This window comes from Hippopotamus amphibius, chromosome 15 (genome assembly GCF_030028045.1).
Source record: "Hippopotamus amphibius kiboko isolate mHipAmp2 chromosome 15, mHipAmp2.hap2, whole genome shotgun sequence".
NCBI lineage: Eukaryota > Metazoa > Chordata > Mammalia > Artiodactyla > Hippopotamidae > Hippopotamus > Hippopotamus amphibius.
In genome coordinates this window covers 227,367-243,694 of record NC_080200.1, presented here as the reverse complement: position 1 = coordinate 243,694, position 16,328 = coordinate 227,367, and the positions used below count along the sequence as shown (strand labels likewise).

General features: G+C 58.5%; 1 protein-coding gene across 1 annotated transcript; it reads right to left on the bottom strand.

The window, feature by feature from the left end:
• Positions 1-8,211: 8,211 nt before the first annotated feature.
• Positions 8,212-16,147, bottom strand: GZMM (granzyme M). Its single transcript, XM_057709333.1, has 5 exons — positions 13,960-16,147; positions 10,373-10,532; positions 9,185-9,320; positions 8,795-9,058; positions 8,212-8,405 (listed from the first exon to the last, which is right to left on the bottom strand). The coding sequence occupies exons 1-5, from the start codon at positions 14,018-14,020 to the stop codon at positions 8,253-8,255; spliced, it is 774 nt and encodes a 257-aa protein (XP_057565316.1). The 5' UTR covers positions 14,021-16,147; the 3' UTR covers positions 8,212-8,252.
• Positions 16,148-16,328: the final 181 nt, after the last annotated feature.

Here is a 16,328-nt window from a genome sequence, read left to right as displayed (position 1 = left end):
GCGTGGCAGAGGGGCCAGGACTGGGGCCCGGTGTCCTGGGGACGCACTGGCAGTCTCCGCAAGGCTGCATGGCGCAGCGTGGAGCGGCACGTGCGGGCTGAGGGGGGCAGGCAGCCAGCTGGCCTCACAGCACCTCCGGACCTGGAAGGAACTCCGCGCCCCCCGCCCGCTCAGAGCCGGGCTGAGGACAGATCTCGTGGGACATCTCGGGGCTGCCAGGCTGCCTTTGTCTGTGTTGACAGAACACAGCGGAGCCTCTGCGCAGACCTGGCGTCTGGAGCCCTCCGTGGCCCTCCCCTCCGGGCCCGCTGGTCCCGGCCCCGCCTGGCTCGGGAGAGTCTGTGTCCTTTTCTGCTTCCAGGAAGAGGCCTTTCAGGATGACCCCGGCAAGGGTGGCCAGAGCACAGGACACCCAGTTACATCTGAACTTCAGATTTACAAAACATCTCGCATCATTTAGTATAAGTGCATCCCATACGCTATCTGGTACATACGTATACTAAAATGCTCTGTCGTCTGTCTGAAAATCAGATTTCGCTGGCTGTCCTGAAGCCCCGGGACCCCGTCCGTTGAAAGCAGCCAGGTCCAGTCACCCTTTGCAGCGGACTCCCCTTGCCCCTCCCCGCCGCCCACCCCGTCTCTCTCTGTCCTCCCGTGCGCCCTGTGCCCCGCGTGGCCGTGCGTGCGGGCCGGCAGGCGGCCTGGCCTGGGCTCGAGGCCACGCGCCCATCTGCACTCAGAGGACGCCCCCGATTGGCCGTGGGAGAGTCGGGATCCTCCCGGGTGGCCCCCTGCCTCTGAGGCCCGCGGGCGCCCTGGGAGCGGTCCAGAGATCCGCAGACAGAGGGGCAGGGAGAGCGGCTCCCAGCTCCGCGCCGCGCACAGGCAGGCCTCGGCCGGCTCCAGGCGGACGGAGAGAAGGCAGAGCCAGACTCCTCCCTGGGGCCTGGGCCGGGCCGCGCTGGCTCTCGGGCCTCGGCGCCCTCACCTCCCCGTTGGCCTGGCTCCAGCCGCGCTGGCACCGTTCCCCGCCCCAGGCTTTGCCCGGGCCATGCCTGCCTCCCCGGGGCACCGCCCGGCTCCTCCGCACGTGGCCCTGGCCGCCCCCAGCCGTCCTGTCTCCCGGCCTCATCTCAGGACCCCGGTGGCTGCCCCGTCACCGGGCTGTCTGCTTCGGTTTGTTTGCTTTCCGCTTTTTTCCTTTCAGACCATTCAGACTCACAGAGAAGGGGAGAGAAAACATGGAGGTTTTACTCTCTGTCACACCCATCTCTCCTTTGCAGCCGCCTAAGGTTTTACGTGCATTTTTCCGAGAGGGTGGAGTTTGAAATCCAGCCTCTCCCCCGGGCGCGGGCGCGAGGGTGTGGATCTTACCCTCAGGGCACTCCCGGGCCCTGGGCGGGACCAGGAGAGGGCGGGTCACCTTCTCGTGTGTTGTGGAGGCGCTGGGGCTGGGGCTGGGCGGGGAGAGGGTGTGTTGGGAGTGGAACTGGGGGGATGGGACGGTGCCAAGGATTCAGTGGTTGCTCCCAGACCCGAGGATGGGGCCTGATTTGGGAAAAAAAAAAGTCTTTGCAGATGTAGCTAAATGAAGGGTCTTGACATGAGGTTATCCTGAGTTAGGGTGGCCCTGAATCCAATGACCAGTGTCCTTATGAGACAGAAGAGGAGAGACACAGAGGAGAAGCCACATGAAGATGGAGGCAGAGGCTGGGGTGATGGGACCGCAAGCCAGGGATGCCTGGAGCCCCCAGGAGCTGGAAGAGGCAGGAAGGACCCTCCCCTGGAGCCCCTGGAGGCAGCGCGGCCCTGCAACACAGTTTCTGCTGTGCAAGCAGCCCCGTCCCTGGTGCTTTGCTGCAGTGGCCCCGGGAGCTGGTACAGAGGGTCAGGGGGCGGGGTTGACGGAGGTGGGTGGTGGGGCGCCTGGTGCGGGGATGGGCGGCACCCAGCTGGGAGCCAGGGAGGCGCCCTGCAGGCGGGCCGCCCACCACCCGCCCGTCCCGCTGCAGCTTCACAGGCAGACACGCCCGGCAGGGATTTGCAGAAGCAGCTGCCCTCTGACCTCCTCTGGCTTCTCCTCACTAACTACTGTTCTCCTCGGAAAGTGACAGACGGTTCCCCCAGATGAACCTGGCCGGGGGCTGGTGACCTGCCCTTGCGCGCAACTAAAAAGAGGACGACACAAAACAAAAGCATCTGAAAGTGAGAGATGGTCCAGCCTCCCCCACTGAGGCTGCGGATCACCCGGATAACTCAGACATTCTGGCCGCGCTGATGTCCTGAACACCCGGGGGGATTGCTGTCACTGCACAAACGCCCCGGACCTCGTGGCCGCGTGAGGTGTCCTCGCGTTCCAAGCTTTCCTCGCCCTGTTTGTTGATATCCTTGTCGTCGTGGAATAAGGGGAGGGTTCTTTGTTTCTCAACAGTTTATTCTGAGAAATCCTCAGACCTACAGAGGCGTCCTGGGCTCAGCAGCCCCTCCGCCTGGATTCTCAGCCGGGGCGGGGGGGGGGGGACCTCGGCCACGTTTGCCCACACCCACCCCCGCACCCTCTCTCCGTCTCTCCGTCTCTGTCTCTCTCTCTGTCTCTGTCTCTGTCTCTCTCTGTCTCTGTCTCTCCCCCGTCTCGTTCTCCCCGTCTCCATCTCTGCCTCCGCATCCCTGTCCAGCTCTCCGTCTCTCTGTCTCTGTCTGTCTCTCCCTCTATCTCTCCGTCTCTCCGTCTCTGCCTCTGTGTCCCCCTCTCACGTTTTCCAGACACATGTGGGAGTGAGCACAGGCCTTCACCCTGAGGCACGACGGGAAGGCTGGGATCGAGGGCCCGTCTGAGGTCAGTTCATGTTGGATCTTCCCTGTGGTCCAGTCTCCCCAAAGGCCTGAACCGCAGCCTTTATGGAAATTGTTTCTCAGGCCCCCGGGCCGGCCCGGCCCGTGCTGCGTGGAGCTGTCCTGCTGCTGTCCTGGCCCTCATTCCGGGACAGAACACAGTGGCTCTGAGCGACCAGGTGCGGGGTTGGTTTCGGGAAATGCCTTCCCCGCAGGGTCCCTCTCCCCACCTGCTCACCCCGCCCGCAGCGGTCCCAGCTGAAACCCGCAGGGAACAGAGCCCCACCCCTGCCCTGCCCTTTGACCCCTGTGGCAGTACCCTCCCCCAGCATCGCCTGCTGCCTGGGCCTCGCGCTGTCCCTTTAACCCTTTAAGCCCCTTGGGCTCCCGCTCACCCAGGGGTGGGGTGGGGCCCAGCTGGGCGGGAAGGGTCAGCTGTGGAGGCAGGTGAGCCTCCTCCCGCAGGCAGCCCAGCCTCCAAACCCCCAGGCCTCCACGGATCTCCTCCCAGCTGCAGCCACCCCGTCCCTCCTGCCGGCCTCCCTGCCTCCCCATCAGCGCCTGACGGGAGAATGGTGCCGCTTCTGGTGTTCTGGTGGGGGTGCGACACCCACATCCTTCCGCAGCTGAACTGCAGGGAGGCGGCGGCCAGACAGGCAGCCAAGGGTTCAGGGACAGCCCACGTGTCCCTTAGCGGATAAATGGACAGATGCCACATGGTCCCTCCGCACACGGGAACGTCACTCAGTCTGAAAAGGAGAGAAGCCCCGACACGCGCTGCCACGTGGACGGACCCTGAGGACAGGATGCTCAGGGAGAGATGCAGACACAGGAGGACACACGGTGTGTGACTGCATCGTTGGGAAATGTCCAGAACAGGCAGGGAATGTGCAGAGTGCCAACCGTGCCGGCTCTGCAGGTGGGGGATACCGCTGTCCTCTGCAGGGTCTTCAGGTTTTCTGCAGCAAAGCCTGGGTGCCTCCCGTGGGCTGGGCTCAGCCCTCTCCCTCTGCTGGGGGGCGAGTGTGGCGCTGGCCTGGGGAGGTCCCTCCTCCGGGCTCCCCCACCCTGCGTGCTGCCATGGGGGACCGTCCTCTGTGGGGCGCCCTGCTCACCGCGGGATGTGGAGTGGGCTCCCTGGCCCCACCTGCTCAATGCGGGAGTCCCCACGTCCTGGGGACCACATGTCCCCAGATGTGGCCCCGTGGTCCTTGGGCAGAATCACCCCAGGTGAGACCCCCTGGTCTACGGGAGAGCGGAGATGTGAGCGGGGTGCTCGACGGAACACCCCGTGGGAATGGCGTGGATGGCCCACGGCTCACCCTCCCCGCCCAGGAGGGAGGACGGTCACGCTGGGCGTTGAGGGAAGGACCCAGGCACACCGCGGCATCCTGGGGGGCTCCTGCTCTGTCTGTCCGCCTGGGCGCTGGGTACACAGGGGTGTTTGCCTGGGGCGCTTGTCAAGCACCCGGCCATCCTCCAATGCCCAGACGATGCCGTCCTGTAGATTTGCCTCAGTTCTGACCCCCTCTGCCCGGAGTCGGGGTAGACCCCCAGGTTCCAGGCTCAGCTCCGCAGGCCTGCCCCCTCCTCACACACCAGTCCCAAATCCACCGTGTCCCCGGAGCTTCTGACTGACCGATGGAGTTCCTGCCACCCCTCCTTGGGTTTGATTAAATTTGCTAGAGCAAATAAATGGGACCTAATTAAACGTAAAAGCTTTTGTACAGCAAAGGAAACCATAAACAAGACGAAAAGACAGCCCACAGAACAGGAGAAAATATTGCACACGAAGTGACCCACAAGGGATTAAGCTCTAAAATATACAAGCAGCTCATGCAGCTCAATATAAAAAAACAAACAACCCAATCAAAAAATGGGCAGAAGATCTAAATAGACATTTCTCCAAAGAAGACATTGGGATGGCCAACAGGCACGTGAAAAGATGCTCAACGTTGCTGATTATTAGAGAAACGCAAATCAAAACTACGGTGAGATATCATCTCATGCCAGTCAGAATGGCCATCATCAGAAAGTCTGCAGGACTTCCCTGGTGGCGCAGTGCTTAAGAGTCCGCCTGCCAATGCAGGGGACACGGGTTTGAGCCCCGGAGGAGTGGATAAAGATGCGGCATATATATATAAAGTGGAACATTACTCGGCCATAAAAAAGCATGACATAATGCCACTTGCACCAACATGGATGGACCTAGAGAGGATCATACTAAGTGAAAGAAGTCAAACAAATACCATACGATAGCACATACCTGGGATCTAAAAAAAGTGATACAAATGAACTTACAAAACAGAACAGACTCACAGGCATAGGAAACAAATGTATGGTCACCAAAGGCGCAAGGTGGGAGAGGGGGAAGTTAGGAGTTTGGGATTAACAGATACACACCACTACATATGAGATAACAGATGGTCAACAAGGATCTGCTGTACACCACAGGGAATTCTGCTCCATATTCTGTAATAACCTATGTGGGGGGACCTCCCTGGTGGTGCAGTGGTTAAGAATCCGCCTGCTAATACAGGGGACACGGGTTCGAGCCCTGGTCTGGGAAGATCCCACATGCCACAGAGCAGCTAAGCCCACGTGCCACAACGACTGAGCCTGCGCTCTAGAGCCTGCGAGCCACAACGACTGAGCCCACATGCCACAACGACTGAAGCCCGTGTGCCTATAGCTGTGCTTCGCAATAAGAGAAGACACTGCACTGAGAAGCCCGTGCACTGCAAGGGAGACCCAATGCAGCCAAAAATAAATAAACTTATTAAAAAAAAATAACCTATGTGCGAAAAGAATCTGAAAAAGAATGGATATGTGTATATTTATAGCTGAATCACTTTGCTGTACACCTGAAACTAACACAACATTGTAAATACACTATACTCCATTATAAAATAAAAATTAAGAAAGAGTTCACTAGAGCAGCTCATAGAAATCACGTGAGCAGGTGAAGGGGCACAGAGGGTGGGTCCAGAGCGTGCCCAGGGGTTGGGGTGCGCCCCTCCCGGCACGTGCACGGCAGGGCTCGGCAGATCGCTCAGTCCCAGAGTTTCCCTGGGGCCGCAGCGCCTCCCTTCCCAGAGGCTTCCAGCCCCAGCCTGCCCCCTCATCGACGTCAGCTCAGGTGTGGTTGAAAGGGGCTCATGAGAAGGGGCTCATTTAAGACCTCTCTACCACACAGGACGCAGCTGAACGTGGGTATCGCAGTTTGGTTTGTGGAAAGTCATCGGGCTGTTGTGACCTGGGTGTGTTCTGTACACAGGTGACACCTCCATACACAGTTAAAGGTTAATGAGGTCCTTGCCTCTCCCAGACCCATCAATCTTGGCGTGGGTTATCCAACCATGAGAAAAACATCGGAGAAAAAAAATCTCTGCGGTGGGATGCTCTCCGAAACCCCTGACCTGTGTCCGCATCCCCGACCGCCCAGGGCCTCAAACGAGGCGCGTCTGAGAAACCGTCACAGCCCAGAGGGGTCCCAGAGGGGTCCCAGAGAGGCCCAAACATCACAGGGGACCCTGAGGGTCCTGGGGCAGAGAGGATGTCAGGGGAACCCCAGGAGATGTGACCAAACTGTGGGCTTTGGTTGATAGTAATGTGTCCAGGTGTGTTCCTGAATTGTAACACACGTGTCAGGATTACACTCGTGTCGACCCCAGGGGAAGGGGCACCCGGGGACTCTGTACTGCCTTCACTGCTTTTGTGTAAACCTAAAACTGTTCCAGAAAATAAAGTCTATTAAAAAAAAAAAAAAGATAAAGCAGTTTTAGCAGTTTGAAAAAAAAAAGAGAGAGAAGGCAGGTGGTCTCCCTCCCTCCTCTTCCTTTTCATCCTTCCTTCTCTCTGGCTCTTGGAATAGAGACAGCAAGGGTTTCCTAAAGCATCGTAACGCTTTGCAGGCGGCCTGGAACTCGGTCTGTGCTCAGCAGACAAGAAATTCTGCTGCATCACCAAAGGGGAAAAGCCCTTGCCTTCTGATGGGCAAACTCCGCTTCTGGGCCCGTAGCCCAGACACGCGGGTGCGGGCGGCAGGTGGGGGCGGGGAGCTGCTGCCAGGCCTGGGCCGAGGCAGTGCCGGCCTGGCTGGCTGCCTGACCGGAGGCCTTTCCTGCTCAGAACACCCTTGGATGAAGACGGAAGGCAGCCGAGGCAGTTACTTCTGGGGAAAATGTTTTGACAGACGGCGTGGGGGCACTTTTCTCCCCTGGGCAGCTTTTGTGCCTTTAACGTCTCGGCCCGTGTGCAGCAGTAACTGTGCAAAAGTAGTAACTGTTGAAAAGCAGCCTGCGAGGGGCTGAGTGGGGGATGCTCTGTTCTTGCTGTCGGGCAGGGGCAGCGGATCCCCAGTGAGCGTCCCGCATTTCGCTGTGTGGGAGGCAGAGACGGCACTAAATCAACGCTGCCTCCCGGCCATGCCCCACACGGCAGTGTCTGTCTGCGGTGAGACGCACCAGCAGCGAAGCCGGATGGACGGACAGACAGTGGACGAAGAAGCAGGCACCTCCGCTGCTCCTGGCAGAACCCGCACAGTGGGCACCTAGGCGATCCGTGATTTGAGTGTTTTCATAATAAAAGATTCTGCTGGAAAACAGCAGTCACACAGACGGCTCAACATAGAGTCAGCACACCTGGAGAAGCGGAAACACGTCCGCACCCACGCCTGTGCACCCGCGGCCACAGCAGCCGGGCGGAAACAAGCCAGGTGTCCACGGACAGCTGAGCAGATGCACACACGTGTCCCTCCACACACGGAATGTCACTCAGAAGCCCCGATGCGCTACCACATGGGGGGACCCTGAGGACACGAGGCTCAGGGAGAGATGCAGACACAGGAGGACGCACAGGGTGTGACTCCACGGACGGGAAACGTCCAGAACAGGCAGGTCCACAGACAGAGAGGGTGGTTTCGTGGCTGTCAGGGGCTGGGGAGGGGGTGGGGTTGCTTTGGGGGTGATGGAATGTTCTGGAACTAGATAGAGGTGCTGGTTGCACAACCCTGGGGGTGTACTGAAAACCACGGAATTGCACTTTTTACAAGGGTGACGTGTACGGCATGTGACGTATATCTGAGTGGAGGTGGTACCAAAATAAAAAAGAGGAGGAAGAAGACTCAGAGAGCGTCTCCCTCGGCCCCGGCACCCCGCCCGCGCCTTGCAGAGGGAACCCGGTGGCCGCCGCTGCCCCCTGCCGGCGGCTGGGCGCCCTGCGCAGCCTCAAGAGCTGGGCACGTGGGGAGCCACAGGCGCTCAGCCTGCAGGAGGCGGAATCCCCGACGGCTCACACCGTCTCCTCAGGACAATTTATTGGTCCCCGATACATGCAGGCCCCTGGCCGCCCCTCCCCACAGTCCTGCAGGAGCAGGGGAGCCGGGGCCACCTCTGGAGGGGGGGTTAGGGAGGCGGCCGCTAGTGGCGGGTGATCTTCTTGATCCAGGCCTTATAGGGGGCCACAGCCACGGCCACGGGGGGTTTGAAGATGTCGGTGCAGACCTCGGAGCTGAAGGACAGGATTCCAGCCACTTGGCCTCTGCTGCACACCACAGGCCCACCCGAGTCTCCCTGCCGTGACGACAGAGCACCCGTCACCCCGCTGCCGGCTGCGGGGGCCTGATTCTCCCGGGGCCAAGCTGAGGGTGGGAGGCTGATTCCCCCTCCCTTCCTTTCCCTGTAACTGGCTTCGCTCCTGCTTCTACCACAGAGCCTTTGCACGTGCTCTATCCATGCCCTGACCTTCCCGGGAGCTGCAGTTCAAACCCCAGCTCTCCGCTGCCTATGTGGCCACGGGCAACCTCTCTGTGCCTCAGTTTCCGCACCTGAGAAATGGGCTCACGCTCGGGCCAACCCTCAGGACCCCGGGGAATGGAGGGAGCCGGGCCCGGGGAGCGCCACGGCTTGCCCGGGTGCCTGGCTGCTGGCCCATGAGGCTCACCCCACCCCCGGGCCCTCACCTCGCAGGGGGCCTGGTTCTTGGAGTCGGCCTCCAGGCAGATCATGTCTGGGCTGATGCCACCGTCCCAGAACCGACTGTTGTTGCACATCTTGGCGTCCAGCACACGCACGTCCAACTCCTGCAGCGCCCTGGCCAGCCTCCCACCCTGGCGGGTCAGGCCCCAGCCGGCCACGCTGCACCGCGCTCCGGTGGCCACCGCCTGGCGCCCTCGGGGCAAGGCCAGGGGCCGGATGGTCTTGCTGGGCTTCACCTTCCCGTCCAGCTGCAGGGACAGAAAGGGGCAGGTGAGCGGGGCAGGGGACCCTGGGGGGAGGGGACCCTGGGGGGAGTGGACCCCACACCCGGGGAGGAAGACCTGGAAAACCACCCTTTCCCCCACCGGCAGCACCTTGAGCAGCGCAAGGTCGTTCTCCAGATAGGGGGCTGGCTTGTATCCAGGGTGCAGGACCACCTCCCTGACGCGGCAGGTGAGGCCAGGGTCTCCGAGCACGTGCAGCCCCAGCACCAGCCTCAGCAGCTGCGTCCTGGGGGCAGCAGGAGCAGGGTGTGGGCGGCAGCCCTGCAGCCTGGCGGTCCCTCCACACACCTCAGGGGGTATGCGCTGTCCCACAGCCCCTCACCCGGGCTCCCTCTGCAGTCCTTCCCCTGCTCCTGCTCAGGCCGGCCTTCTCCCTGCTTCCTCCAGGAAGCCTTCCCTGCTCCCAGCCCTCCCCAGACTCCCGCCTGAACTGGCCAGGGGCGTGTTCTGTGTGTGCCTTAGAAATGCTGACCCTCCCCGCCCCACCACCAGCCTGGGGCTCCAGGCAGTGCTTCTGTTAGGCCTTGGCATCAGCGATGTGTTCAGAGGCTGGCACGTGACCTAGCAGGACTCATCAGTACCTGTACTCATAAACTTGCCCAAACTAGAGAGAAAGAAGATCTTCTTACAGGACTTATGGGGACCCATCTTTGCCGCCATGGGAGAGAGCCTGTCTGATGATGTGGCCAAGGGGCAAGGCAGCAGAGTGGAGAGGCAGGCAAGCTTTCGAGCCCCTCGTGTGAGCACCTGGGTCAAACCATGCCTGAAGGCTGCCTCCTCTTACTGTTTTCAGTTACATGAACCAACAGATCCCCTTTGGTTACTTCACCCAGTTTGATCTATGGTCTTTGTTACTGGCCAGTCCAGAGGTAGGGCAGCTCCGGGATGGGTTTATTCGGTGGCTTCCCAATGGCCTCAGGAACCCAGGTTCCTCTCTGTGTTGGCCCTGCCACCCTCATAGGCCAGCTCTGTTCACATGGCCGCAGGTATGAGATACGGTCCTGGGTGTCACGAGAGGCCTGACTCTGTCCACTCGGAAGGTGCTTTGCTGTTGCAGATAAACATCGCCAGGGATCCGCGCAGCCTAGTGTCGCGTACACACGCCCAAGGTGGGTGTCACACACGCACACCTTAGCGGTCACTGCGGAGGGGAAGGGGACCCCTCTACAACGCGGCAATTGGCGTCAGTCTCTCAGGACCCACCTCCCGGTGAGAACGGGGACCACAGGATAGATCTGGGGACACCTGGGGTGCTGGGGGTGGGGCAGGGCCACTCACGGACGGGTCACGCAGTGGGCAGCTGTCAGCACCCAATTCCGGTGCACGAGGACCCCCCCACACAGGTGGGAGCCGGATTTCTGCAGCGAGACCATGTACGGGCGTGAGCTGGGGGCAGCCTCTCGACCGCCAATGATGTGAGTCTCAAACGCGCTGCCTCCTGGGGAGGGGGACAGAGAAAGCCAGGTTAGGGCCGGGCGCCCCACCCCTGCCACGACCCTCTGACTCCAGCTCTGCAGCCCTGGATGGAATGTTCTAGAATTAGGCTATGGAGCTGGTTGCACAACTCTGAATGTGCTAAAATTCTCTGAACTGTATCCTTTAAGTGGGTCAGTTGTACAGTATGTGAATGACATCTCAATAAAGCTGCTATATAAATTGTTCTAAAACCAATCACAAATTAAAATGATTGATAAAAAGTGTTTGAATGTGAATAAGCTCAAAATCTTCCCGTGATTCCCCCTCATGCTTGAAACATCCAAACTCCTCACGACCCACGAGACACACAGCAGCTGACCCTGCCTCCTTCACGCTCGCCCTCACCTGCTCCAGCGCTCAGGCCACCCTGCTGTCCCTCCAGGGCGCTGCCCTCGTTCCCTCCTCAGGGCCTTTGCATGTCCTGTTCTGGCAGGCTGGAGTGCCTTTCACCCAGACATTCCCAAGTCTGGCTCTCTCACTGGTATCAGCTCCAAAGTCTTCTTCTCAGAGACCTCCTCCCCTTACCCAGCTCTGTTCTCTTCCGAGCACTTACCCCACCCTGGCGCTGTATCCCACACTCCTGCTCATTGCCTTCTGTCTGCACTAGCCTGCAAGTGATGCAAGGGCAGGCTCTGTGCGAGTTGTGTCTACAACAGGCTTAAAACAATGTATGCTCAGCAAATGAGGAGGGAAGCATGAGTGGATGGATGATGGATGATGGATGGATGGATGATGGGATGATGGATGGATGATGGGATGATGGATGATGATGGGATGATGGATGGAGGACAGATGGATGATTGAAGATGATGGACGGATGATGGAAGATGGATGGATGGATGGATGGATGATGGGATGATGGATGGATGATGGATGGATAAATGGCAGGTGGATGGATGATGGACGGATGATGGAAGATGGATGGATGGATGGATGATGGGATGATGGGATGATGGGATGATGGATGGATAAATCGAAGGTGGATGGAAGATGGATGGATGGATGATGGGATGATGGATGGATGACGGATGGATAAATGGAAGATGCATGGATGACGGATGGGTGATTGAAGATGATGGATGGATGATGGAAGATGGATGGATGGATGATGGGATGATGGATGGATGATGGGATGATGGATGGAGGACAGATGGATGATTGAAGATGATGGACGGATGATGGAAGATGGATGGATGGATGATGGGATGATGGATGGATGACGGATGGATAAATGGAAGATGGATGGAGGACGGATGGATGATTGAAGACGATGGATGGATGATGGAAGATGGAAAGAAGGCAGGAAAGAAGGGAAGGAGAAAGGATGACGGGTGAGTGGTTGGATCCCTATCCTGCTGGGTCACCAGTTGGTCACAGAACCGTTATCAACCAGCCAGGCCAGAAGAGTGGGATGCCCACCACCCCCTCCTTGCATCTCATGCCCCCAGGTGCCAGTTCTGGCCAAGCATATACATGATTTGGGGAGGCAGCCAGTTGGGGCTCAAATTGCAACTCCCTCCCTCCCAGCTGGGCGATGCTGGCTAGGCTGCCTCATTCTCTGGGCTGTGGTTTCCCGCTCCGCAAGTTGGAGTTGTATCCTATGTAGCACACCCTGCTTCCTGGGTGCTGCTGGCACCCTGCCAGCCTGTATCTGCCTACATCCTGTGAATCCAGCTCAAGGGTGAGGTGTGAGGAGCACCCTCTCTCCTCAGCGTCCCAAGTCTCCCCTCAAGACAACCACACGCGGAAAAATGCTTGATTTCACTCTGGAGAAGCCTGGTGAACCTCAGTTTCTCCAAGCGGCCAAGGGGATCCACCAGGATAGGACGCACACAGCCCCCTCCGTGTTCCTTCGGAAAAGGCACCATCCGAGCCCAGTCTGGGGATGCAGCCGACAGGCCCGCAGTGTTAAGAGAACCTGGGGGAGATGCAGACACTGCCGGAGTGCAGGGCACCAAGGACAGCAGGAGGACTAGGTGAGCCGCGCTGGGCCTCCGCTCCCACAGAGGACGCCATGGGGACAACTGGAATAGGGTCTGCAGGTGAGCGGGTGGCAAGCGTGCTGAGAATCCCCTGGTCATAGAAAAGGACGTCCTGTTCCCAGAGCACACGCGCGTGTAGGGGTGAGGGGCGGCGCGTCTGCAGCTCACGCTCATGGTTCAGAAAAATGATACACATACATATTTCCACCTTATACACACCCCCCGTGGTGGGGTGGGGTGGGGGGATGATAGAGCCACGGAGGCAAAGTGTTTAGAACCGAGGAATTTAGGGAAGAGACGGTGGACGTGACCTGCGTGACTCCCCTGACTTCTCTGTAAGAGCAGAGTTAAGTCAGAAGCAGAAGAAAGCAAACTATCCGTCCTGCTGGGACCTCACCTCTACCCCAAGGCCTTCCTCCCCCCCAGCTTCACTTTGAAGATGTCATAACAGCTATTTGGAGATGAAACTCACAGGCCCTCAATCCGCCTGCCGAAAGCGTTCAGCGCCTCCCCCAAGAGCTGTGAAACCATCACCGCCACCAAGTCCTGTCACCCCAGGAAGGAGCAACGCACCATCAGCAACCTTTTTCACACTTTTCTTTAAGGCTTTTTTTCACTTTTTACAAAATCAAGCTATGGTTGATTTACAATGTTGCGTTAGTTTCAGGTGTACAACCAAGTCTTTCGATTATAGAAATATATATTCTTTTTCAGATTCTTTTCCAATTTTAGCTTATTACAAGATATTGGATATAGTCCCCTGAGCTAAACACTAGCTCCTTGTTGTTTACCTATTTTATATATAGTAGTGTGTATCTGTTAATCCCAACCTCCTAATTTATCCCCCGCCCCCCATTTTTTTTTAAAGTTTTACATTTTTGGCCACGCCGCATGGCTTGCGGGATTTTATTTCCCCAGCTAGGGACCGTGCCCCCTGCAGCGGAAGCCCGGAATCCTAACCAGTGGGCTGCCAGCCAAGCACCGCCTCCCCCCCCATTAAAAAATTTTTAACAATATTTTCCCGCTAGGTGATCCACCCACTCGCACAACATTGTTGGGGGAAAATGAAACTCCCCCCCACCTCCACCCCCCACCCCCGCCCCGCTCTGGAACCTCCTTCCAGAAATATTCCAGCGAATGGAACGGAGCCTCACATGCTGTCAGAAAGGAAGCCCCCAGGACGGCGGGCGTCCTCGGCCTTTTGCTCTCTGCCTTCCCCACCATCTCTTTTCCAGGCTGTTCGTGGAAAGACGCGGCGTGCTTCTGGGGCAGCCTACGTGTCTTTGGTGGGTCCCCTTCTGAGCAGGGGGGCGTCGTTTCCAGGCTGTTCCGACGCCTCGCGCCCTGCCGCCCACCCTGCACCCCAGGCGCCGCCGCTCCAGGCCTCGGTGTCCCCGCCGCGCTCACCTGCCCACAGGGCTCCCGGGACCAGCAGCAGCAGCAGCATGGCGCGGCAGGGGACCTCCATGATGCTGGCCCCGGGACCCCGGCGCCGCCCACACGCACCCTTCCTGTCGGGGAGGTGACACTCAGAGCTCTGCCTGGTTCCACGTCACCCCGAGGCGTTTCTGATACAGACTCTCGAAAGACAAAACTCTGTCACCACGATCGCACCTGAAAAATTTACAAGAATCCCTCACGAGCATCTCCTCTCCCGCCACGTTCAACCTCCCATCTCACACGTGGTGTTCCGTGCTTTCAGTGGGGTTATTTCCTGGCCCCGTTGTCTTACCGTGGCAAAATACACGTAACATTAAATTTGCCATTTTAACCATTTTTAAGCGCACAGCTCAGTGGCACTAAGCGCCTTCACCCTGCCGTGCAAACATCCGTCTCCAGAACGTTTTCACCTTCCCAAACGGAAACTCTGTCCCCTTGAAACACGGACTCCCCATCCCCTCCCCCAGCCCCTGGCCCCACCATCTACTCCCTGTCTCTGTGGGTCTGACTCCTCTAGGGACGTCCTGGGAGTGGAACCAGACAGTGTCTGTCCTTCTGTGTCTGGCTTCTCTCACTGAGCATCACGTCCCCAAGAGTCATCCCTGGTGTATCAGGTGTCAGAGTCTCCTTCCTTCTTAAGGCTGAATCATATTCCACTGTGCGGCTGGACCACGTAGTGTTCAGTTTTTTTGTGTTTGTTTTTTCTTTTGCTCACCCCCGCACAGCTTGCTGGATCTTAGTTTCCTGACCAGAGATTGAACTCAGGCCCTCATCAGTGAAAGTGCGGCGTCCTAACCACTGGACCGCCGGGGAACTCCCCAGACCACATTGTGTTTATCCGTCATCTGTCCATGGGTATCTGGGGCCATTATGAACAAGGATGGTGTGAACACTCGTGTGTTGTGAGCACCTGGGGGACTCCTGCAAATCCCAGGGTCCTAGCCAGGCTCGGCCAGGCCTCCCTCCTTCAGCCCACCCCTCTCCTGGCTGCTCCCTGACAAGCCAATCAGAGCGCTCCCTATACCCCCTGGCCACGGGGTTTGGTTCAGGACAGAGAACCACCCTGAGCCCTAAAGCCCCTCAGTGAAGACTGTGGCCTGCATTTCTTCTGGACCTTTTCAGAAACAGCCCTCACTCTCTGCTGGACTTGGGAAGATGTCAGCCTGGGGGTGGGCCCAAGGTGAGAGGCGTCCACCTGAGAACAAGGCCCACACAGAGGAAGCTGACCACGTGCTCAGTGCCTGACACCAAACAGACTCTCTCACAGTTCTGGAGGCTGCAAGTAGGAAATGGGCTTCATGGGGCAAAAATCCAGGTGTGGGCCGGGCTGGTCCCTCTGGGGCTCCAGGGGAGAATCATTTCCTGCCTTTTCCAGCATCTAGAGATGGAGATGCTAGGATTAGGGCATGGGCGTTTGTGGAGCTGCCATTCTGCTGACCACAGGTGGGGGGAGACAGAGTCAGGGCAGAGCCAGCGCCTGGCTCCAGCTGTGCCTGAAACCCCCGCCTCCATCAGTCACATCAGTCACGGAAGCCAGTGAAATTCCCCTGCACTTGAGTCAGTGTGAGTCTTGAGTCAGTGTGAGTCAGGCGTTTTTTTCATCTGATATTTAAAGAGTCGTGATAAATAAAGGAGTCTTGGCTGAAAACTGGGTCACAGAGGCAGGCAAGCTTTCCTGATGCTGGGGCTCTGAAGCCTCCTGTCCACGTCTCCTCTGACGGCATCCGGTGGGCGAGGCTCTGGAGCCGTCTCCACCTGGGAGGGCATGTAAGGCCAGGGCTCAGTGTGAGAAAAACGAGTATTTATAGTGTGTTTCCGTGTCCTGCCTTGTTTAACCCTCCTGACGGCCCCAGGAAGCACGTTTTGTTAGTATTGGTGGGGGCAGGCGTCATATTTCAGGAGCTAAAACATCAGGGAACCAGCTTATATTTGAGTTTCAGATACACAGCAAATAACTTTTCTGTATGTTTACGTCCCAAACGCCACACGGAATAAACTTATGGTAGAAACTATTTGTTTACCTGAAATCCACTGGGAAACCCAGCACTGAGGCCCCTGGCTGGGAGAAAACCCCACCACGAGGCCTCGCTGTGAGTCCGCTGGTGCACAAGCTTCTCTGCGCGTGGGGACGAGAGCTGGGGGTTTACACCCCGGCCACCATGAAGGCAGGTCCGCGACCCCTCCCTTCGGGCCTGGGGCCGCTTCCCACCTGTCCTGTGCAGGCTCTGGGCCCTCACCCTGCAGGCCCCTGGGTGGTGGGGCAGGGACAGGCAGCGCCCCACCCCGTCCCCCGCCCCGCCGCGCCCAGCGCGATGAAGGGTGGACACCGAGTCTGC